The sequence below is a fragment of the Euleptes europaea genome, chromosome 3 (assembly GCF_029931775.1).
Source record: "Euleptes europaea isolate rEulEur1 chromosome 3, rEulEur1.hap1, whole genome shotgun sequence".
In the NCBI taxonomy this organism is placed as follows: Eukaryota; Metazoa; Chordata; class Lepidosauria; order Squamata; family Sphaerodactylidae; genus Euleptes; species Euleptes europaea.
In genome coordinates this window covers 54,648,528-54,673,268 of record NC_079314.1, presented here as the reverse complement: position 1 = coordinate 54,673,268, position 24,741 = coordinate 54,648,528, and the positions used below count along the sequence as shown (strand labels likewise).

General features: G+C 42.0%; 1 protein-coding gene across 5 annotated transcripts in view; it reads left to right on the top strand.

The window, feature by feature from the left end:
* Positions 1 to 24,741, top strand: part of LOC130474217 (mitogen-activated protein kinase 12-like) — a 46,494-nt gene that overhangs the window by 5,334 nt on the left and 16,419 nt on the right. For all 5 annotated transcript variants that reach the window (XR_008933226.1, XM_056845750.1, XM_056845752.1 and 2 more), the window contains 4 exons: positions 11,401 to 11,459; positions 13,951 to 14,062; positions 22,826 to 22,855; positions 24,377 to 24,424. Coding sequence is in view for 4 of the 5 variants with exons in the window: in XM_056845750.1 (XP_056701728.1) it covers positions 11,401 to 11,459; positions 13,951 to 14,062; positions 22,826 to 22,855; positions 24,377 to 24,424 (249 nt within the window). In the remaining variant the exon portion in view is untranslated. The remainder of the gene's footprint in view (positions 1 to 11,400; positions 11,460 to 13,950; positions 14,063 to 22,825; positions 22,856 to 24,376; positions 24,425 to 24,741) is intronic.

The window sequence follows — 24,741 nt, the reverse complement described above, 5'->3', positions numbered from 1 at the left end:
ACTCTCAGGCTAACCTACCTCACAGGGTTGTTATGAGGGTAAAATAGAGGAAAGAACAGTGTAAGCTGCTTTAGGTCCCCATTGAGGAGAAAGACAGGGTATAAATCAAGTAAATAATAAATTTATGGGGTGTTTCAGAAATAAAAGTAAGGTGTGCACATGAAAACAATTTCTATTATTATTGTATATTTGTGCACCTGTAGATTAACCAAGGTTGTAAGTGGTTACAACAAAATACAATGGAGTGAAAAAGAAGAATGTGTTAACTGATACGATGGCTGATTCTAGGTAGATCTGAATAGACATTAGTGGAGAACTTTTTATTGGTCTATAATTGAGGCTTGTTTCAGACATAAAGCAAAATCATGGTTTAACCATGGTTTGTTTATGAAACCTAAACTCATCTTATAGATGACTACTGACATCTTGGTTTGTCTTGATAAATGTGGATTTCATCACATTTGCTCTGTAGCTGAGGAAGTAGTGGCAGGGAGCAAGCCAGGATATCTGCATTCACACATCACATGAACTAACCGCAATTAATACACCAACTTCAAAGTTAATAGAGTGGCCAGTGTTCAGATGATCACACTGAACATAATTTAATTAAACTATGATTTTGAATGATGTCTAAACTGGACCTAAGTGTGTCTTCTGTTCTTGTTCTAATTTGTTTTGTTTTAACTGTTAACAGCTGCAGCTGTTTATGGCAGGAGAAAGCTTAAGTGTGTTCAGATAGGTTCTTGTAGGTTATCCGGGCTGTGTAACCGTGGTCTTGGAATTTTCTTTCCTGACGTTTCGCCAGCAACTGTGGCAGGCATCTTCAGAGTAGTAACACTGAAGGACAGTGTCTGAAGATGCCTGCTCTGAAGATGCCTGCCACAGTTGCTGGCGAAACGTCAGGAAAGAAAATTCCAAGACCACGGTTACACAGCCCGGATAACCTACAAGAACCAATGAACTCTGACCGTGAAAGCCTTCGACAATATTTTGTGTTCAGATAGTTTCATAATATGTGTATTGGGAAGGATAAAATAAAGTGTAATGAGTATGCTTGATCAATGCATTGGTAGTAATATGAAGCAATATTATGGGCTACTTCACATTATGTTTTGTTTTTGTGCAAGCAGCTCTGGTTTTGGGCAAATGCTTTGTGTGGCCAACTGTATCGTGTCAATGGGATCATGGCTGGTTGGCTTCTACATGATTGTGATGTACTTTTTCCAGTTAATACTTTATATTTGTCCATGTGATTGGTTGCCAGCGGCAGTCATGAATAGGATAAAAATGGATTGTGTAAGTCATCCCATAGAATGGGAAGAACTTGCGTGTTATAGCAGAATGCTCATGAGTTAAAAATTAAATTGATGGTTCAAGTGGAAATCTCAAGAGAGGGGGTCAATAGCTGTGGACTTGGAAAAGATGATTAGTCTGTATACAATTTTTTTCTCCTTGTTCAGAGATGGTTGTATAAGGGAAAATACCGCATAGGAAAGGAGTCCATGTTTTAAAGTAAAAGAATATGAAGTTCTGAAGATGATCTGAGTAGTACATATAGCTTTTTAAGTAGAGTAACAAAAGGAAAAAGAGAGGATATTCGTTTGTTTCATGGTCTGGCTTGAAGCTCCCCAGTAGCTCATAGCGTTCCATGTTCTTTTCACTAGTATCAAGACAAACTACTCACACTGCTGGTTAGATTATAATTTAAGTTTGTTTACAAGCACAGTGCTCTAGTAATGGCAAATAATCAGGTAAAACACAGAGTATTACTTCTCCCACAGTGGTTCAAATGGTATTTCTGAGAGTCTGCTTTGTGGCAAGATGTTTAGTTTCACTGGCAGAGAGCTTAATCTGATTGGATCTTCTCAGGTATGTCAAAGAGGAAGCTGGATATCTACTGTCATGTCTAACTTTGCTCCTGCTTAGAGGGTCTAGAGCAGGGGTGAGGAACCTCAGGCCCGGGGGCCGTATGCGGCCCCCAAGGACATTTTTTGTGGCCCTCGGGAGCTCCGGGAACCCTGCCACGGAGGCGGGGAGCAGGGTGGCCCTCCCCGAGGGTGTTCCTGGGGCCACGGCGCCCTTGAGCGCCCTTTGGACCTCCTCTCACCGACTGTCGGTTGTTGGTCGGCGAGAGGAGAGGGGGAGGGACGCTTCCCCCAAGGCTGCCCCCTACAGCTGTGGCGTGCAGGAACGCTGCGGCACATTGTAAGCCCCTCTCGCTGCCTGTTGACTGTTGAGCAGTGGGGGGCGGAAAGAGGCCGGCGGCTCCCGGCAGCAGAGCATGCATGTGGGAGCCGATTTGGCGGGGGGGGGGCTTTTATGGACTGGGGGGGGGAGTGCATGGAGACTGGGGCCCGGTTGCTTGGTGCTCTGTGTGCCGCCGGGTGTGTGTGTGTGTGGGCGGGGGAGGTGGGGTGGCTGGGGCCCGGTCGCGCAGGCCGGCATACGCGGGTGTGTGTGTGTGGGAGGCTTTTCTCTTTTCTTCCTCTTTTTCTGTCACTCTTTCTCCTTTCTCTCCCTCTCTTCCTCCCTCTTTTTCTGTCTCTTTCTTTGTCTACCTCCGTCCTTTTTTTTCTTTCCCTCCGTCCTTTTCTTTCTTTCTCCCCCTCTCTCAATTTTTTTCTCCCTCCCTTTTCCTCTTTCTCTGTTTTCCTTCCTCCCTTGCCAATCGACTGTGGGCTGCGCCCCCCTGGCGCCTCGTTTTCTGGGGCCCACTGCTGGCTGCCCTCCCACCTGGGAGGGGGGAGGGGGGCGCCCTGCAGGCCTTCTCTGGCTGGCCTCCCCTGGGGTTGCCAACCTCCAGATGGTGGCTGGAGACCTGGCAACCCTAGTCTCTCCTCCACCGGGAGATCTACACCTGTGTGGCCCCCGAAAGATGTTATTAATGTGCGAATGGCCCTTGGCAGGAAAAAGGTTCCCCACCCCTGGTCTAGAGATTCAAGTGTTCACAAGGGTCACCTGATTTTGGGGGGGGTTTCTCTTGCTTAGTTTTCTCTTCCTTAGCTTCTCACATCTCTTAAGTGCTCTGATTTCCTTGATCTGAACAGTTCAAATGTAAAGGAGAACATTTTGCTTTCATAAGGTCAAAGCGTCAGATACACCATTGTCTAGGAGAGTAGGTTCTTCTGCATGTGATCTGATAATACTTGCTCAGGACAGAATCTTTTTCACATGAATAAGTAAGGAAAGGGCTTAAGCAAGGTTTAGCAATTCCTAACTATTTCCTTTTCAACTTCTTCCTGGCTATTGTTATATGGTGCTTCAAGCAAGCAGTTCCTCTTTTGTGCTTTTGAAGTCTCTACCCCACTCCCCAAACAATTTATGAGGAAAGAGATGTTCATAGAAATTTTGGATAATTTGACTTACCTTATCTCTTGCTCCAAGATAGCTCCCCTCTTCTTAGCACGTAGGCCTCCTTTTATAAGCTGGAAACTTTCCATCTTGTCTGTAACCTTTTAGCCTTTAATCCCTTAGCTAATTTTTAACCTGGTTCAGGGGTTATTGGATCCCTGATTTTTTGGGGTGTTCCCTTGTTGCAGAACACAAGTTAGGACAATCACTTGGCTATTATGCAGTTTGAATGAGCACCACAGCATAAACTGACTCTCCCTACCCACCACAGTTTTCATTGCCCCTCAATTGTGCCCCAAGGGTCAGTGTATCCCCAGGGGCATCATGGGAAGGTCTGGATGGGGGTCAGCAGTGTGAGGAGTGAATTGGTGAAAATCTTCCTTTTCTGTGAGCTCAGAACATCCAAGAAAACTCTTAAAAACAAATTGACACCTGCAAGACTCCAAAAAATTCACTGTGCTTCATACAGTTCTCAGGGAGCTTTGGTTAGTACCCCAGCTCTTTTGTTGTCCAACTGAGTTTGGGTATTTGGATTTTAAACCTTTTAGCTGTTGGTTTTAACGCTGGTCCTGCTTCTGTGTAGTTTTAAACTCTGTTGAGTGGTTTGTCAGTTGCTCTTGCTTTTAAGGTATTTCTGCTCTGATAGTGCTTCAGTTATAAGAATAAAACAATAAAGATAATTAAAACAAATAAGCAAACATACAGGTTTTCCTTACATGGTTTAAAGCTCACTTGTGAACCACTTGAGAAAAGGCTTTGATCCTAATCACTAGAAGCAGAAACTTTCATGTCTTCCTCCTTCCCACTACAGCCTTCTGTCCAACCAAACTTGTGCTCCTGTTGGTCAGTGGATCCCTCAGGAACAGTGTGGGGAGCAAAGTGTGAATCTGCAGCAGGAGAGGGCAATTGGAAACATCTTCCTGCTCTCCTTCGCAAACGGAAAAAACATTTATTTGATAGGGAATTGCTCTTGTGCTGACAGCATGGCACTTTAGGATACAAGCCAATTGGGCAATCAATCTTTAAATAATGAGAAATCAAATTTCACTGGACCTACAACACTCCTTCCTAGGATTGTGTTCTTTACTTGGGATATATTTATGCTTGTTATTAGTCACACTATCTTTGTAACTTTATGTTTTCTAAGAAATGGAGTAGTAACTGCCCAGTTGGAACTGGGATAAGAGAGATTTGGCTATGAGTTGTTATGAAGAGGTTCATCAAAATAGTGGACCTTAGAGGCTTTGCTAGAAAATATTAGTTGGTTAGCATTCTCCAGCAAAGAATTTCAAATGGATGAGCCCACTAAATTAGAATTCATCAAGAAGTATGCTGTAATCTCCTAAGTATGTAACCAGGACCGGGGATTCCTTAGCCATTAGGGGTGTCAGCTTAGCAAAAGATGAGAAAATATATTTATTGGTATTGTGAACGTTCTTTACATTTTTCTAAATTACATCTGAATTTTACAAAATTACATCTCACCTAGTTCTTCTTGAATTTCCTGGTCTTTTGACCTTGCTGTTTGTCTTAGTAATTGTGTGTATGTGTGTAAACTACCTCTGATGGTGCATGCATCTGATGTGTGTAAACTGCCTCTGATGGTACATGCATCTGGTGGTGGACTTTAGAACATGAAAGGTTATACTGGAATTTTTCAAAAATGTCAAAGGTACTGTAAGACTGCTAGAAAAGAGTCTCTCAGTAGACATATATAAGTACAAATTCCCACCCTTTTACTGTTAACATGTGAGAACTTTCCTGAGATCCTTGCAGGCAGAGCTCAAAGTACATGAGAAAGTAAGAAAGACATTTATGATCATTGGCTGACTAATGGAATGTCAAGCTGCAGCCAATGAGCGATTTATTTGGGAATACGAATAATTTTAATTGTATTGCTAAGATCAAGATAATTTGAAATGAGTGGCTGCGTCAATGCCTAAAGTGTTATAGAGCTAAAAGAAATACAACAGTAGGGACATTTACATTGGGGCCTGAATATGCACAAACAAAAAGTAAGATTGCATAATTTTGAAATTTAATGCTTAACAGCTGGGAAGCCTTTTCTGAGGCAAATTTATTGATGTTATTCTCTAACTGCTAAAGCTACTTGGCTTTACCATTCCTCTACTCATCTATAAGCAGTACATCATAACCAGATGCACAAAACAGAAGAGACATGCCCTCATTATGTGTTGATTCATTCAGTGTGGTGTAGTGGTTACAGTGTGGGACTAGCATCTGAGGTCATCAGTAGGGTTGCCAACCTCCAGGTACTGGAGCAAAAAAGGCACGTTTACTATAAAAGTCAAGCTGAGAGAAAGTATAGTAAGGGCTCTATAAATGACATACAAACTCTTATTCTATAAGCCAGTGAATTTAGTGACAAAAGTGAAAAAATTACATACAATCTAATAAAGGAAACTTATGAAAATAACTATGAGTACATGTGAGGCAATACAATACAATACAAAAATACAAAAATATATTTTTTTGGCTTATCTCATTCAAATACTTATTAGTCTCTTAGCCGTCCGGATGCTTTGCGTTTTCACTACCCCGTGAAAGCAGCTAAGAGCTAAGAGCAGAGCAGCCCAGTGGGCGCGTGAAACTTCTAACCTCAGAGAGATTATATGAATATGGTAACTTATTGAAGGAGCTTTGACTCCAATTGAAAGGAGAGCTGATGAAGCTGCCCACGGGGTAGTGAAAACGCAAAGCATCCGGACGGCGTTCCTCTCCACCTATCGTCCATCATCTTTCTCCCGGTTCCTGAGGGAACAACAAGCATATGAACAGTACAAAATTCTAAGAGACTAATAAGTATTTGAATGAGATAAGCCAAAAAAATATATTTTTGTATTGTATTGTATTGCCTCACATGTACTCATAGTTATTTTCATAAGTTTCCTTTATTAGATTGTATGTAATTTTTTCACTTTTGTCACTAAATTCACTGGCTTATAGAATAAGAGTTTGTATGTCATTTATAGAGCCCTTACTATACTTTCTCTCAGCTCAACCTCCAGGTACTAGCTAGAGATCTCCCGCTATTACAACTGATCTCCAGCTGATAGAGATCAGTTCATCTGGAGAAAATGGCCGCTTTGGCAATTGGACTCTATGGCATTGAAGTTCCTCCCCAAGCCCTGCCCTCCTCAGGCTCTGCTCCGTAAAAACCTCCCGCCGGTAGCGAAGAGGGACCCTAGTCATTAGAATTAGAACAAGGTAGCCAAAATCCCCACTCTGCCTTGGAAGAACACTGGGTGACCTTGTGCCAGTTACACACTCTCAGCGTAACCTAACTCACAGAGTTGCTGTGAAGATAAAATGCAGGTGAGAACAATGTAAGCCCCTTTGTGTTCCCACTGGGGAGAAAAGCAGGAACGAAATGAGTAAATAAAATATGAGACTAAAGTTGACATAACAGCCTGAATAACTCTGACTGGCTTGATGTCATCAGAGCTTGGAAGCAAGGCAGGGTCAGCCACAGTTAGTTCTTGGATGAGATACCGCCAAGGAAGACTAGGCTTACTGTGTAGAGGAAAGCAGTGCTAAACCACCTCTGCTTATCTTTAAAGTTCAGTGGTCCTGGGGCCGACATGAGTTAGTAACAACTTAACTGCACACCATTATTGTTGTTATTGTTATGACAAAGATGACATAGCAGATATTTTTGAGGCTAGGTATAGCATGTTTATGTATAGCAATTACTTGTCATGGCAAGTAGAATTGAAAATATTGTGTCATATATTCTATTAGTCAACTGTGTCCTGATTTGCGGAGATCTAAATCTGCAGATTGGGACCACAGAGACAGAAAACAGATTTTTCTGCAAACTTGGGGGACCAGCTTTGCAAAAACATCTGAAAACTTTTTTTTAATGGAGGGTGAGCTTAAATCCCCCAAAAGCAAATGTCATTGTCTCATAGCCCCCCCACAACCTGGCAATAAGGGAGTTGGGTGGGTGGGTGAGTATGGGAGTCCTTGCTCCCTTTGGCTGAGCCAGTAACGAGGGAGTGAGGTAGGGGAGGCCTTGCCGCCTTGCCCCCCCTCTCCCCGTGAAGCCAGAACCCAGGGAGTCAGGGGGCACGGAAGTCTTTGCTGGCCCCTCAGCCAAGCTGGCATCAAGAGGGTCAGGCAGGAGGCCCAAAAGTATTCACTGCCCCCTGAAGCTGGAAACCAGGCAGTCGTGGGGCACAGAAGTCCTTGCCACCCCTGACCCCACTGAGCCATCAACCAGGGAGTTGGGCATGGGAGTCCTCATCATCCTTTTCCGAGCTGACAACGAGGAAGTTGGGCAGTGGGGCAGAGTCCTTGCACAGAATGGTGTGAGGAAAAATGTGTGTGTTTGTTACAAGGCTTTTGGGAATGGAAAGTATATGTGTGTGTGTCTGTGTGTGTGAGAGAGAAGGCATTTGGGAACCGAACAGGAAAGAGAAAGAGAGTGTGTGTGACAGAAGACATTAGAGGACAGAGCAAGAAAGAGAGAGAAGCTGACAGCAGAGGTTGTGGATGCAGAGAACGAGAGAAAGAATGACAGGCAGAGAGAGAGGAGAGAGGAGAGAGAGAGAGAGAGAGAAAAGGGCTGGGGGAAGAGGAGAGGAAGCAAAAACAGAGGGAATGGGATGGCTGCTCCTCAGGTTTCTTGTGGGTGCCCACTTATATGGTTTTAAAATGCAGTGGCCATATGTCTGGGGAAGCAAGATGGATGCTCTCTTGACAGAGGATTTTTAATGAGAGCCCTTACTCTAAACCTCCTTACTCAAACACTAGTACTGCTGAGTCCAGAGGGATTTACTTCCTAAAAGTATGTTCAGGAGCTCCACCTTTGAAACCAGGTATGTTAAGGTGTAATCTTCAAAAATTCACTGCTTTTCTAATGTGACAATCCCTTCCCCTGCTGCAGTTCATCCTTCATGAATACCATAGGACTGTATGGTCACACACTTCTGTGTAACATCCATGGGTTTTGCTGGTATTAATTGGAACAGTTCCCAGAAGGAACTTTTGTCATTCCTCACTTGGGCTTTTGTAGCTGCTCCACAAGTCACAACAGAATTGCCGCTTGTCTGACACAGGTGTGAGGATCTTTAGTCTCCAAAAACGCTGAAGATGCACTGCATCTAAACTGTGTAGATTGTGAAGTTCTTTTATGAAAATGAAAGTTTTTAAAAGTAGTACATGCATTTGTGTACAGATAAAGTGATTTTTTAAAATTGCTGTGAAGTGATGGAAGCTGAGTAAAATGAGATAATAATTGCTGAACTGGGATAAGGTCATAATAAAGAACTCATATGGAGAGTGGAAGGAAATGGAAGAAATTTGGCCAGTGGACAAAAGACGAAGATGAAATAGGTTAGAAAAGCTTTGTCGAAAATCTGATTTGTTACTGAGAAAATGTGAATCTTGTCACATGCTGAGTGAAACCATTGGTCTACCAAGGTCAGTGTGGTCTACTCTGACTATCAAGCATCTCAGGGCAGAGGTCTTTCATATCACCTGGTCCTTTTTTAAGCTGGAGATGCAGAGGATTGAACCTGGGACATTCTGCATGCAAAGCAGATTATCTACCACTAAGCCATAGTGAGGTGCATTACACTCTGGAGACTTCTGTATTTCCATTACAATTCCTACATAGTACAGGAGTTTAGTGCAGGTATGTTTTGCCTTAGGCTTCCAGCTGCATACCGCAGGAGGAACCAGTGCATGTGGAATTATACAGATCACCTGGCAGACAGCTTCAGCATAGATTTGTTTTGTTCAGATCTATTTTTTCCTCATAAGTATGCCAAAAGTCTAAAATTTAAAAAATAATTTTATAACTAAGATCAAGCATCATTCTCTTTAAACTCCCCCCCCCCCCAAAAATGTTTTATGGAAATAGGGAGAGTCCTCTGAGAGAGCCAGTAGTAGGGGACACCTGATGAAATTGTTGAGAAATAGGTTCAGAACAGACAAGAGGCAATATTTCTTTTTCTTTTCTTTTATTTCTTTTTTTGTGTGCCATCAAGTCCCATCTGACGTGTGGCAACCCCTTGGGGTTTTCGAGGCAAGAGACGTTCAGAGGTGGTTTGCTATTGCCTGCCTCCACGTCATGACACTGGTGTTCCTTGGAGGTTGCCCATCCAAATACTAAACAGGGCTGAGATCTGACAAGATCAAGTTAGCCTGAGGCTATCCAGGTTGGGGCAATATTTCTTTAATTAATGAATAATTAAACTGTTGCTTTCACTGCTGGGAAGGTAAAGATCGTCAGAAGCTTAAAAGTTTTAAAAAGGGGTTAGGCAGATTCATGGTGGAGTGGTCCATCAATGGCTACTAGCCATGGTGTCTGAACAGAGCCTCCATATCCAGAGGCCTCAAACCTCTGGATGACCAGTGCTGGGAGGCAGCAGCAGGGGAAGGCCTTGCCCCTTTTTGCCCTGTTTGTTTGACCCTCTAGACCAGCTGGTGTGATGCTGGACTTAAATGGCCCACTGGTCTGATCCAGCAGGCTCTTCTTATGCTCTTAAAAGAAAATGGCAAAAAAAAATTATCAGTGTCTCAGTTCAGTGATCAAGTCACCACTAACGTAAAACAATAAATGTGTGTCATATTGAAGGCAGTGTGCAAATACACATACACTCTTTCACCAACCAGTGAAACAAAATCAGTCTCAGATGTGTTGTGCAGTTTGGGTAGCTCCCCTTGCAAGTTTAGGTAACAGTCCCTCTCCCCTTCCTCCATGAGATGTTTTTAAGCTTTATAGAAGCTAGGTATTTGTTATTAATCAGTTCTTGAAGACGCAGTTTGACTCTGAAGGTCAATCCAGTTTCTCTGTGTGTAAATTTAGTCTTGCTATAATCAGTATAGTACAAATCATGTGTACTAAGGGTAAATAAAGCCTGCCATTCATCTCCCAGTTGTGAACACTTTGTTCCATTTAAAAGAATAATTGTTATGGCCAGACCATTTCTTAGAGTTGGTGTTTCACCAAATGTACACGTGACCATTGTGTTGATATTACATCAACACAGGATGTGCTTTGAATTCCTGTTCTTTTTAGTTTCCACCCTGTTACCTGGTTTATCCTCTACCACGTTCTTGGTAGCCCTGTACAAAGAACCCATCCACATGTTGACTCACCACCTGGGGAGGGAGAGCAGGCACGTGTGCTGGGCCACATGCTCATGTCTACCCTTCGTCCCTGCACAATGAGTCAATGCGCAGTCGGGTCCTTTGCACAAGGCTAGTCACAGTCATGCATTAGACTAGCTGTGACAGACAGGAGGCTGTCTTCCCCTGAGAGGCAAAAGAGCCACTCAGCTGTTTTCACACCTGAGCCCATGGGAGTGCTGCTCTAGCATCCAGTCACCTTTCAGTGGGGTTTGAGGGCTGCCTGAGGGAGAGGGCAGACAGAAGAAGGGAATTATCTCAGCAAGGGAGCAGACAAATTTTTTTTGTAGCTCTGCCTGGTAGTGTGGCAAAGTGGTTTAACTCTACCTCTGAGAGAGGAGAGTTGTGGTGTCTGTCTCTGATGATGAGCAGACCTGGTAACTACAAGCTTTAAAGAGAATTCACCATATTAACTGTACATAATTAATCTACTTTGTTGTTTTATTAAACCTCCTGTTTCAGTGATCTCTGTATTCTTCATGCATAGAACAAAATTTACCTCACAGCAGCAACCCAAAGCCCTTATGCTTGCATCCCAAAACCAAGAAGGTTCCCCAGATTCATTAGAGAGGCAGTGTGGAGTCCCCGCAATTTCAAGAAAGGGCCCGTCCTACAAGTCTGTGAAAAATTAATGGCAAATAAACTAGACTATGAAGTGTGATCAGAGACGTAACATTGTATCTGTAAGTTACATTGGTGAGGACATCCTCTGCTCAGCGTGTGCATTAAATGTAAAGCAGTGCTCATGTGCCACCGCTCACTACCTCCAAGGTGACTTGGTGCTTCAGTTATTTTATTTTTTATTGTATCTCTTTTATTTTTTATTGTATCATTCAGATTGTTTGATGTTTGATACTGATATTTACATCTTTTCCTTCTTCTCTTTCATAGGTAATTGGACTGCTAGATGTTTTCACTCCAGATGTTTCACTTGAGAAATTTAATGATTTGTAAGTTCGTAATGTGTGTGTAAAATGTTGGCTATCGTACATGATTTCAATTTATACTTCATTTACTGTGTTTTTTGCTCCATAAGACCCACTTTTTTTCTTTTCAAAAGTGAGGGGAAATGTCTGTGCGTCTTATGGAGTGAATGCCGGCTGGGCGTGTGCGCGTCGGGACGGCGCGAGCCAGTGTTCCCCACCCCGACAGCCAGCTGGGAGGCGGGCAGGGCCTCATAGAGCCGGCTGGGCGCGTGCGCGTCAGCGCGAGCCAGCGTTCCCCGCCCCGACGGCCAGCTGGGAGGCGGGCGGGGCGCACAGAGCCGGCTGGGCGCATACGCCGGTTCGCGCCATCCCGACGCACACGCGCCCAGCCAGCTCTGTGCGCCCCGCCCGCCTCCCAGCTGGCCGTCGGGGCGGGGAATGCCAGCTCGCGCGTCCCGACGCGCACGCTCCCAGCCGGCATTCACTCCATAAGACAAGTTTTTAGAGGAGGAAAACAAGATTTTTTCTTGTTTTCCTCCTCTAAAAACTAGGTGCGTCTTATGGTCGGGTGCATCCTTTGGAGCGAAAAATACGGTAAACATTCCCTCCTTCCATTACAGAGTGGCAATCGTTGTCCTCCATTGGTATTTATCCCTGGATTTTTTTCCCTTAGTGTTTAGTTTAACATAACATACATGCAGGCTGTATTTGAATTTCATTTGCTTTGGCTTGAATTCCAAGACTGAATTACCTCCTTAAATAAAAACAGACCAGCTGCATACACTATTGGAGCAGCTGGGAGATGTTTTATGCTTAATGATTGTCACCAGGGGTTGATGGTATGTTTGCAAAAAATCTCTGCAATACAAAATCTGAATTGGCCCTCGTGTGCACATATTCATTTTTGCCTACCTATACATATGTAAGTACCTTATACCAAGTCAGACCATTGGCCTGTCTGGTTCAGAGTTGTCTACTCTTACTGGCAACTGCTGAACAAAAAATCACGCAGAGGTCTTTCCCAACATGCGCTACCTTGAGAGTCTAAGCTTGCAGTGCTGGGAACGAATCTTTTTACCTTGCATACAAAGCATTGAGCCATTGAGCCATGATCCCTTCACCCCATATGCACTTTCCCTTAATCAGAATGTCTTTCCACTTCTACTGTGGTAGGGAGCACTCACAATATGCAATTGTGCTTCAACTGACAAAAGTGGTTACATTCTAGGCTGTTGTGGGAGGAATCCTAAGTAGGTCTACTCAGAAGTGAGGCCCATGTTGTTCAGTGGGGCCTAATCCCAGGAAAGTGTTCTTAGGTCTGCATCCTGTGTTTAGTATCCTGTGAAAACCTCAGCTGTTGCTATTGTTCCACTCACGGAGCTTGATTAATAAAAATGTATTTCATCATACACTTTACAGCATAATCATCTTTACAGCATAATTATTATCTTATAATTATTATTATAATTAATACCTTGTATATTATTATAATTAATACCTTGTATATTGACTCAATAAAGGAAACCACAGCCTTCAATTTGCGAGATCTGAGCAAGGCTGTCAAAGATAGGACATTTTGGAGGACTTTCATTCATAGGGTCGCCATGAGTCGGAAGCGACTTGACGGCACTTAACACACACACACACATATTATAGGACTAAACATTAAGCTGTGAATAAGTTATTCTAGTGGTTAAAGGGTTACTTAAGAAACTGGAAGACCACAGCTTCTACAAGCAGCTGGCTCTTGTGTAAAAGCCTTATTTGGAGCGAATTACCATGTCAGACAGAAATTCCTTGAAACAGAAAATAAAACGACTGTTCACATATTAATGTGTATCTCACCTTTGTACTTTGATTACACGTACCTCGTATTTCTTGATTTCAGTTTGCTTGCTAGTCAACAATTAATGACTCCATTAGTTTACGCTTTTTTAAACTTTGTGTTCTAATTGTAAATTAGCAATGATCTTTGCTATATGTGGCCTGCCTTAGTCTTATACATGGATTTCTGTGTCTTTTTCTTGTTATATGTGCTCCAACCTTCACACAAACTGACTTAGTTGCTACAATCGAATAAAGTTATGTTATATAATTTTCTGAGCCGCTTAGCCCTTATATCTAAGAAATGAATAGCATTTGAATCTAACAAAAAGTAAATATATCTATACATATATGCCTATTTTTTTAAAAAACCTATTCTCATTAATCAATATGTATTAAGTTGCTTATCTTTAGCATATTTATGACAATTTCCTGATGCATAAATGAATTGGCCGTGGGGGGTGAACCCATTATCACCATATAAAAACGTTTCCAAGGTATCAGTTCTGCAAAAATGCCATGTGTTTATTTTAAGTGGATATTTTGTTAACTAAACAATAATAAAAATACCGTGCATTACAGAAAATATGCTGACATTGTAATCCTAAATAGTTGTACCCTTCTGAGCCCATTGTCTGCTGACTTTAGATCTGCTTTCACACACAAAAATTGTGTTTGATTTCTTTTACAGCTACCTTGTCATGCCTTTTATGGGAACAGACTTGAGTAAAATAATGAAGCATGAGAAGCTATCTGAAGATAGGATCCAGTTCCTCGTCTATCAGATGTTAAAGGGCCTAAAGGTTAGAGTTCTCTATATGCATAGAGTCTTTATTTATACTCTTCAGATTCCCAGGGTTAGAAGATCAACAGTACAATGAAACCATTGGGTTTGTAGTAATAGAGGAGAATAGTTTCTCATTCCAAGGTTTTCTGCACTTCTGAACATCTACATTAAACTGCTGGGCAAGGTTGCCTGGGGATTTGGAGTGAAGCACCTGCCCCTTTCATCTGATATGGGTGAGCCAGTAGATAATCTGAACCATTGCTTGGACACAGTAGTAGATTGGGTAAAGGTTAATACCCTGAGTTGAGGTGATCTTGGATCAAAAATATGGCTCATTGGGGAAACTTGTTCACACTCCTTTTGTGAACAAGATTGCATTTGGGAGTGGTAATAGAATTATAACTACAATTGGAGACAAAGATGTCCCCTGTAGAAGGTTGCACTTTTTACCAGCTTTGGCTGTCCTGCCAGCTGCAGACTTTGTGCTTTTTTCTCTTTATGAGACTAGATAGATCAACATGAGGAGGGCTTTCTGAACAGTGATGCCCTACTTGCAGAATGCTCTCTCCTCAATTCATCTGGGGCCTGCTATAAAATATACTTGTTTGATCAGGCCGTTTGTTGATTCCCCCCTTCTCTTTCTTCCTTTCCTCTTTTTGAGTTTATCATGGTTAATATTGAACAACTGGTTTTATCTTTTTAATGCTGCTCTGTGTATGTTCTATGTGTGTATATTTTAACAGGTTTTGCTGCCTTATGTAAAAAAAAAGTTCTGATGTTCCTAATTTTTATTTGGGTCAATAATATTTGCTATTTCATTGTGATGTGTATTTGATTTTAAGTATAAACTACCCCAAGAAATTTCTGTTTGAAGACTATATACAAATAATAATGTGATTTCCCCTCCCTGTTATAGCAGCTTAGAGCCATGTCTGTAGCCTCCACGAAACAGTGTCCAGTTGCACCAATTATCTATTCAGAAGTTGGGGTGAAGGCTGTTTCAGTCTTTTCCCCTTCCCTGCCAAACAGGAAAGAGAGAACTGTGACTAGCCCAAAGTCACCCAGCAGGCTTCATGTGGAGGAGTGGGGAAACAAACCCGGTTCACCAGATTAGAGTCCTCCGCTCCTAACCACTGCACGCACGCTGGCTTCTTTTTGTCTGTCCTTATTATGATGTACTTTTTCAAAAACATGCTCAGCAAAAGTGAAATTTGATTGCAGAATGTGTCCTGACCTAGATTTCCTGGTCCAGACCCAGTTTTTTTCCTGCAGTAATTGTAGCCATACCTAGATAATAAAAGCACATGAAAACAGATTGAATAACTGGAAGAAAAGAGCATACAAGAAGAATGAAAATGGGATGGTTAATGTGCATCGGAAGCTTAGATATTAAGATCCGTAATATTTCAGTCTTTCACCTGTATAGCTTTACCTGCTTACTGCAATAATTTCTACTGTATGATGCAGAAAAATTACAGTGCAGTCCTAAGCAGCAGTACCCTCTTCCAAGTCAAATGGCCTAATAGTGGTATAATTCTGCTTAGGACTGCGTTGCTAGAGAAACCATTTCTCCCCTAAAATGATCCCTCCATCTTTGATGACTTCACTGTAACTGGAAAAGCTGTCCCAGAGTATTAAAAAAGAGGAACATAGTCAACCAAGGACAGTTTTATTTCCTCGTTATGTAATGCTTTCCTTTTGTTTTCATCTTCCCAAGAGAAGATAGGTCAGTTTGGACATAGAGGCTATGGGGAAACAGAGATGCCAGTGTGGTGTAGTGGTTTGGAGAAGTAGATTGTATTCTGGAGGACCGGGTTTGATTCCCCACTCCACATGAGCGATGGACGCTAATCTGGTGAACCGGGTTGGTTTCCCCACTCCTACACATGAAGCCAGCTGGGTGACCGTGGGCTAGTCACAGCTCTCTTTGAGCTCTCTCAGCCCCACCTATTTCACAGGGTGTCTGTTGTGGGGAGGGGAAGAGAAGGTGATTGTAAGCCGGTTTGATTCTTCCTTAAGTGGTAGAGAAAGCCGGCATATAAAAACCAGCTCTTCTTCTTCTGCTCCATCCATTGAAAAAAAGGAGCAAAACAGAAGCCACCAGAACTATAAAAACAAACAAATATTAACATTCTAAATTTGGATTTAGGAATGATAAAATCTTCACAAAAGAGCTAAGTTCTAATAAAGGCTCAAGGTCAGAGGCACAAATTACTCAAGCACTGTGTGCTATGGTTCCTTGGTGTCCAGTAAAACCAGTTCTGTTCTACAAAGTTAATGCAAGTGTCATCTTACAAGACACATTTTTTCTCTTTTTTTACTCTTGATTTCGCTGTTTGCAGTTAGCAGGTGAGGAAAGCCAGATGGAAATTGTCTGCTTGTCTTTCTCACAGGGCATTAGTGACAAAGGCAACATGAAAGCCAGTGTAGCATAGTGGTTAGAGTGTCGGACTAGGATCTGGGAGACCCAAGTTCAAATCCCAACTCTGCCCTGAAGTTTCTGAATGACTTTGGGCCAGTCATTCTTTTCCAGCCTAACTTACCTCACAAGATGGTTGTGAGGATAACTTGGGAAAGGGAGAACCTCAAACTCTGCATGGATGCACAGTAAAGCTTGTAATGTGATCGTTAGTTCCTTGTTTGCAGCACACACCATTGCTTGTTGGCTCTGTTTTCTAGCATGTGTTCAAGATAAGCAAACATACTGCCCAGGTGGAAATATCACAAAAGAAATTATCTACTTGTAAGACATTGTCAGTTTCTGTGTCTGGGCAGTGATCACACAAAGCCCACTCTTACTGTTCTTGGCTGTTGTTTCTAGGTACACTTGGTATGTTTTATTTTAACACTATTTGCGAAGTATATCTGCTATTGCAGACATGTTTGTCACATGCTGCTTTGATTATACACAGTTGCTCTCTATCTCTAAGTCAATTTATGGTCTTATGATTAAAAAAGCCAGAACCACTGCACGTGGGTGGGGGTGGGATGGGGGAACACCAGAAAGGAGCTGCATGGACCAGGCTCTGCACATTTATATTTAAACTAGGCCATAGCCTACTTTCTTCATAACAGTAACAAGCAATGTGCCATAGTTTAACTATGCAATTGTGCTGATAGTTACATGGTAGAATAGTATGTTGATAAAGAAGATCTACGTCCAGGTAAAATCAGTAAGGCTTTCTTGGTTATCTCCCCACTGATGTTTTTTCTTTTGGGGCGGGGTTGAAGCTTCCATAAAATGCTATGTTGTTCTATTTCCAGGTTTCTCCCATGTTCAGTTTACTCTTTCCAAAGCCATTCTTCACTCAGTTTTTTTGAAAGAATGCAGACCAAGTTTGTTAACATGTTATCTGGAAGGAATAGTGCCTATTTTCCTATCTTGCAAACTCATGCCCATATGGGTGCTCTTTTCCTGTGGTCAGCCCCTCATTTATTTTCCTGCCACATCAATGGAGGATTTTTGAGGGCTTGTTTTGGGGTAATTAGTATAGCGCTGTAACAATCTATTGTCCCTTATCTATGTATACCTAGAGCTATTATAGAGCTATAGCATGTGCGAAGAAAAGGAAGGGGGCAGGGGTACTGAGTTGTCTTGGCAGCTGGGATGACCACACTCCTGAGGGCCAGTGCAGAATTGCTGTGGGGCACTTGAGGACTAGAGAAGTTGGAAAAAAGACAGGAAAGTGTGCAGGAAACTTCTGTGTATGGAAGTTCCAGCGCCGGTGTACATGCTTCTGCGTTTGCTGTGACAACTGAAGGAATGCCGAGAATGCTAACCATGGGGAAGTAGTCTACAATCCACAACCCTCTTATTTCAAAGGGTTCACAGTGGTTTTTAGTAGGATTACTTTGAAGTAAATTGATTTAGTCTTGCGGCTTTTAAATCTTCATCCTGTTGATTTCAACAGAACTTGCTGTTTAAGGCCCAGCTACACATACTTCCTTGAGAGCGTTACTGTATTGAATGGTATTTGCTGACAATCAACTAGAGGAAAAGCGACAACACCCCGCAAATAGTGCGCTGCTGACCATTTCTGGCATGCCCGGCAGCCACTACTGCACTTCAGTCCCTTTAAGGTCCTGCTGCTTCCACAGATGGCTGATTCTGGTCCAGTGCTGGCGGCAGGGGCAAAGGGGAGTGGAAGCTGTGCAAGTACCTTTTTCTCTCTTGAGAGACCAGGAAAACTGAGTAGCCTGTGTGCATGGCTTGCAGTGCCCAAGATAAAGGCTGGGCAGGAGGACAATCCAGGCTCTTCTGTGACTGTGGCAAGGAGGAAACCCCTCCCCTCTACATCTGAGGCCCTGTATTTCCCCAGGGACAGCCAGCGAATGGTGCCCTGCCTGATGAGTGGGGTTTGAGGACCCCTGAACCCCATAGGATTGTAGATCTACCCTTTTCTGGATTTTCTAACGAATGCATGCTATAATGCTGCTGTTATGCCAATAAAGGTTTATGTATGTGTGTGGTTTTCTAACTGAATGGAAACTTGATTAGGGGAGGGGCTGTGGCTCAGTGGTAGAGCATCTGCTTGGCATGCAGAAGGTCCCAGGTTCAATCCCCGGCATCTCCAGTTAAAGGGACTAGGCAGTTAGGTGATGTAAAAGACCTCTGCCTGAGACCCTGGAGAGCCGCTGCCAGTCTGAGTAGACAATACTGACTTTGATGGACCAAGGGTCCGTTTCAGTATAAGGCAGCTTCATGTGTTCATGTGAGGAAAAGTTAATATTCGGAGGACCAAAATATACAAGTTAACTGGGAGATCAATTATCAGATCTCTCTCAGTTAGTTCTATATAGCTTGAAACAGCTGTATAGGAGGCCAAATAGACTGGGCACACAGCAATAAAAAGGGGGTGTTTTGACACACTCACACACACACACACGGGAGCCTCCCTGTGTCCCATTAGCAAAACACACACCAGTAGTTTTGTGTGTTTTATCTGATTTGGACCTCATAACTCATTGGTTTCTCAGAAGCACAGCTGACTGCTGGCAGGAGATGTTTGTTTTTTCCTGTATGTTGTTGTTACTAGGCTTTATGAGGAAGCTTGACTTTAGAATATTTAGAAATATTTCCTTGGCAGTGTTCTGCTGCTGTATAACTGTATGACAATATATTCATTCCTACAGAAGAAATCCCGTTGCTGTGCTAGATGCATGTACCTATATTAATGTTTTAAAATTGCTTGTTCAGGCTGGAGACAGGAGAAAAGGAAACTAATGCTAAATATGGCTGGATGCAGCTATAAGGTGGGATAATAAAGATGAGTGTAAGGGTCCATCCTTAACAGCCATCTATATAAGTAAAGCAAAACCAGAATTCATCTACAATTGTGCTGCTAGTTTGTTTTGAATATCAGCTTTATCAGTTCTCCACAGTGAAGTTAGGCAGTGACTTTTTGTACAGCGTTAGTTGGGAGGGGAATGGCTTCCTGTCGGGGAGATAAAGATGAAAGGTGTTTGTCTGCATCACTGAAATTTCATACTTGCCTTTAGCACTGACAGATTTAATGGAGGATGAACCTTATACTTTTAATAGTCTTTGTTACAGTTCTATCTTAGATGCATCTTTTTAAAAAATGGCTGGGGGGAGAACAAGGAGGGAAAACTTACAATCCAGCAAATAAGAAAAAAGATGTACATAAAGACAAAAGTGTAGCAGTGGTGGCGGATCTACACATAGGTTTCTATAAACGGTTTCCAAATATCTAAAAAAAATCTAAAAATTCATAGTTGCCATCTATATGCCATGCATTCAAACATTGATAGAGTTCTAAGGTCCTCAATCCATTGATTTACTAGAAGTAGCCTTTTATCTTTCCAAAGTTGTAATGCAAGTATTTAGCTGTAGAAAGGGCACAGACAGTCCATTTTTGTTGACCATCAGTTAGCCTCCAAGAGATGGGCAAATAGCTTTAAAGTACATAAGCATCCTCAAAAATCAATGAACATTCTAATACAAAATTGATACAAGTAATAACTTCTTCTCAGAAAAACCTAATGACTGGATATGCCCAAAGCATATGTTTAAGGGATGAGGCCTGTGAGTTACAATGCCAACAATTAGACACTTTACTCAATCCTTTGCTAAAGAGTCACTGTGGAGTCTAGCATATCCTAAACATAATTTTTGGCTGAATAGGTCTCAACTTCAGATCCATAGAGAGAGCAGATAGAAACTTTAAGGCCTCATCCTAGTGCTTTGGTAAAATAGGGCAATCTAGCTCCTTATTCCATTAATTAAAGCCACAGCCCTGATTCAGCATGATGTAGTGGTTAAGAGCGGTGGTTTGGAGCAGTGGAGTCTGATCTGGAGAACTGAGTTTGATTCCCGACTCCTCCACATGAGCAGCGGACACAAATCTGGTGAACTGGATTTGTTTCCCCACTCCTACATGTGAAGCCAGCTGGGTGACCTTGGGCTAATCACACTCTCTCAGCCCCACCTACCTCACAGGGTGTCTGTTGTGGAGTGGGGAAGGGAAGGTGATTGTAAGCCGGTTTGATCTCTCTTAAGTGGTAGAAAAAGTCAGCATATAAAAACTAACTCCTCTTCTTCATATTGAAGCTGACATTCCTACCTCAGGCAAAAGTGAAGAAGAAATATGAAAGGTGCTCTTTAGAATTCCAATGAAACTGCTAATTTTATAGCATTCACAGACAGCCTTATACAACTGGAATATTAAATAAAGTAAACACAAAGGAAGTTTGATATATAAATGACCATGAACCATGATTCTTTTCCTTTCTCATGAAAGCCCTACTTAACACTATGTACTTTCTAGGAGGATCTGAAGTAGCAAAGCGGTTCATAACAAATAAGTAAAGCATGGGGATATAAAAACCACTTCAGATATAGGCATGTGATGCTGAGATCTCAGGCATATGTTCAATGGGACCATTATATATGATGGCCATCAGGCAACCCCTTAATAGTAGGTTTAGTTCCTGTTTGCTGTGTACTACTTTTTTAAAGGCCCAGGGAAGAGATCTGGGACTTTATTCTCATGGTGGGGTGAGTATTACAAAACAACTCTCCTTTGCTTGCTGTCAGAAGCTGTTGCAAATAGGGACAAGGGGCTGCACCCTCCCCCTGTTCTCCTAAGTGCCCTCCATTTTCTGACCAAAGCACTGAATTTCTGAAATCCTAAAATATCTACCTCTCCCCCTGTGAAGGCCACATAGCCCCTGTTAAGAAGCATTGATGTAACTTGAGGAAAGCGGGAAATGAAGACATTGTAGCTTTGTAATATACAAATCTGTGTTGACTTAAAACGTTTATTAGCCACCTTTCTATCTTACAGAACTCAAGGCAGCTTACAGTATAAATAACATTAATAGAAACCAGAATTTAAAACCACAATTTAAGACTGCCACCAAATCAATTAAATGCAGTCCTAAATAAAACTGTCTACAACTGCCTCCTGTAGATGAAAAGTGAGGGGTCTAGGCACACCCCTGTGGGGAGGTTTTTCCATAATCATGGGGCAGCCGCTGAAAAGGTCCTCTCTCGTGTGCCCACCATATGAGCTTCTTTGGTTGATGGGACAATTAGGAGGGCCTCTCCCCTTGTTAATTCCGGGGCAGGAACATAGAAGACAGTCCTGCAGATACCCTGGTCCCAAGCCAACTAGGGCTTTAAAGGACAAAACCCACATCTTGGATTAGTAGCCAGCATAATTGCTGTAATATTGGGGTTACATGCTCCAGATAACTGGTCCTGATCAGCAGTCTAGCTGCAGCATTCTGGACTAGCTGCACATTCCAAACAATCTTCAAGGCTAGCCCCAAGTACAGTGCATTGCAATTGTCCAGTCTAGATGAAACTAAGGCATGGATCACTGTGAACCAGAAACATGTGTAGCTGATGCACCAGCCAAAGCTGAGCAAAAGCACTTCAAACATCTCAGACACTTGGTTTTCTAAAGTGATTCCTGCGTCAAGTAGCACTCCCAAGCTGCAGACCTGGCTTTTCAAGGGGAGTATAACCTCATCCACGACAGGAGATATGTGAAGTCCCTGGTCTGCCTTTCTACTAACCCAGAGAACTTCTGTCTTGTAAGGATTAAGTTTCAGTTTGTTCACTCTGAGGCATACTTAATGGGGAGGGGATAACAAAAGATGACTCGCTCCCTTTCTTTCTAGAGCAAGCAAAGAGCAGATGAAAATAGATTCAGACTTCTGCATCAACATACTGAACTTTCCATGATCTTACACTCCCTTCAAGGGTTTCTGAGCTTTCACATTTGGAGCATCTCTCCTCGATTATTCCCATCCTTGTCTTCATGGAGCTACAGCAGAGTAAGCTTGATTGCCATGGTGACTTGACTTATTCAAGCATGGTGTGCTCAACCACCTGTTTACCTGGAAGCAATGCTGAGCAGGTCTACTGTGTTTTGATCTCAGGTCCCATCACAAGGTGTGCCATGCTGCCCTATAGACACCAGAAATACTGTCATCCAAACAGATTTTGTAGGGTCTTTAGTAAGGGTGTGAAGTGAGTGTAGCTACGCTGAATTCATGAAATTCACTGTATGACATTGTTCTTCGTATATTTGCCAATTCAAATTCTCATTATTGGTCAGGTTTTTAAAAAGATTAACAATACTAAAACATCATTAAGTTTAAAATATAGATATCAGCCATAGGTTTTGGGTGGGCAAAGCCAATCTTACTCTTGTTTCCTTTAGTTAAAAGTTACATTTCAGTATCACAAACCATTCCTCCATTCAGTATAAAATCAATAAAATATTTGATGTTATCTGTTTCTCCACAGTATATCCATTCGTCAGGCATAATTCACAGGGTAAGTGTAATATGTCATTTCAGCATTTGCTGTTTTAAATGATCTGCTCACTGAACCAAAGCTTTTCAAAGGGGTGACTGATCAAAGAAAACTTTGGTTTCACACCACTGAGCAGTTATGAGATTATTCATTAGAAAAAAAATTCAAAAGTACAGTCTCATATGAGTTTGATACTAGCGATAGTGAGAAAGAAAATGAATGTGAAATAACTGTTACTGTACAGCCCCAGTAATTCTGCACTATTTATTAAACATGTTCGCTCCCAAGAACAATGGCATTGCTAGTTTACTTAATACCTGATGTTATTACTTGTTTTTATATATCTCAGCTTGTAATGTTACTTAGAATTTCTCTTCTTGTAGCTATTTCAGAAATTATTGCTAATTTATTCTAATATTATGCAATAGCGAGTGAAACTGCTCTTTAATGTAGGTTGATTATCCCTTATCCGAAAATCCAATATCCAAAATGATCCAAAATCCGAAATGTCTGGTGAGAAAGTGACACCTTTGCTTTCTGATGGTTCAGTGTGCGCAAACTTTGTTTCATGCACAAAATTATTTTTATTGTATAAAATAACCTTCAGGCTATGTATACAAGTTATATATAAAACATAAATGAATTTCATGTTTAGACTTGGGTCCCATCCCCCAGATATCTCATATATATGAAAATATTCTAAAATCTGAAATAATCCGAAATCTGAAACACTTCTGGTCCCAAGCATTTTGAATAAAGGGGTACTCAACCTGTACTGAATTGTCAGGAACATAGGTATGTATGTTGATCCCTATCTTTAGTTTACTTAGTGAAAATGTTACTTTTTTTAATATGTGTAGCCTTGTGTCATAAAGTATAATAATCCTGAGTTAAACCTTCACTGCAGCCTACTAAGGCTACTGCCTAGAGGGAATATGGTGGCCTTATTCTCATCTTTTGTAGGGCCAATGTTAACGTAGAGCCCTGGGCCCCATTTAGGCCTCAGTCTAGACCTGTCATGCTTGGCTTCAGTGCAAGCCCAGTGAGGCCATGCAGGATGAGGTACTTTCTGAACCTGGAGTGAATGTCCATAAAACCTGTAACCAAGAGCTCCCTCCTACATACTGATAAACCCTAGAAGGGTTTCTCTAGATTCTGGATACTAGAGAAATGTTACCTAAAACTTGTAGCTTGAAATTTGTTTACTGCTGCTGTTCAGTCACCTCTGTAGAGATTTACGGGCATGACAAGCATCATATTCAAGGTTTGGGGAGTTCAGCTGCAGCCAAATTGCCACTTTTAATATTTGCTGCCTTTGAGTTACCTAAAACATTGGCCCCACCGGAAAAAACTGCTTAAGGTTTCAGGTAGGGCCAGTGTTTTAGGTAACTCAAAACAGCAAATACAAAGATTGGCAATTTGGTTGCAGCTGAACTCCCCAAACCTTGAACACAACGCTTGCCAGGCCATAAGTTCTCACAAAAGAAAAAACGCATTGTTCTCTCTGTTGATAACTCCATTTCAGATTGGTTTATTTTATAGGACCTAAAACCTGGAAACCTAGCAGTAAATGAAGACTGTGAACTGAAGGTAAGAAATGGAGTGTAAAATATTGGCAGGGTTTTTTCTCCCCCAGATCATTCTGCTTAGCGTCTCAGAGATGGAAGTAGATATGGGGGATTGGGGGAGGATGTGAAGCAAAGGAATTGTGATTTAGCCTCTTAAAAGTAGGGTAAGGGTAAAGAATATGCAAGATTATGCCAACAGATATGGAAAACAAAACAATGGCCCACAGACTGGAAACGATCCATTTACATTCCAATTCCCAAGAAAGGAGACATCAAAGATTGCAGCAGCTATCGGACCATCACATTAATTTCTCATGCAAGTAAAGTGATGCTCAAAAT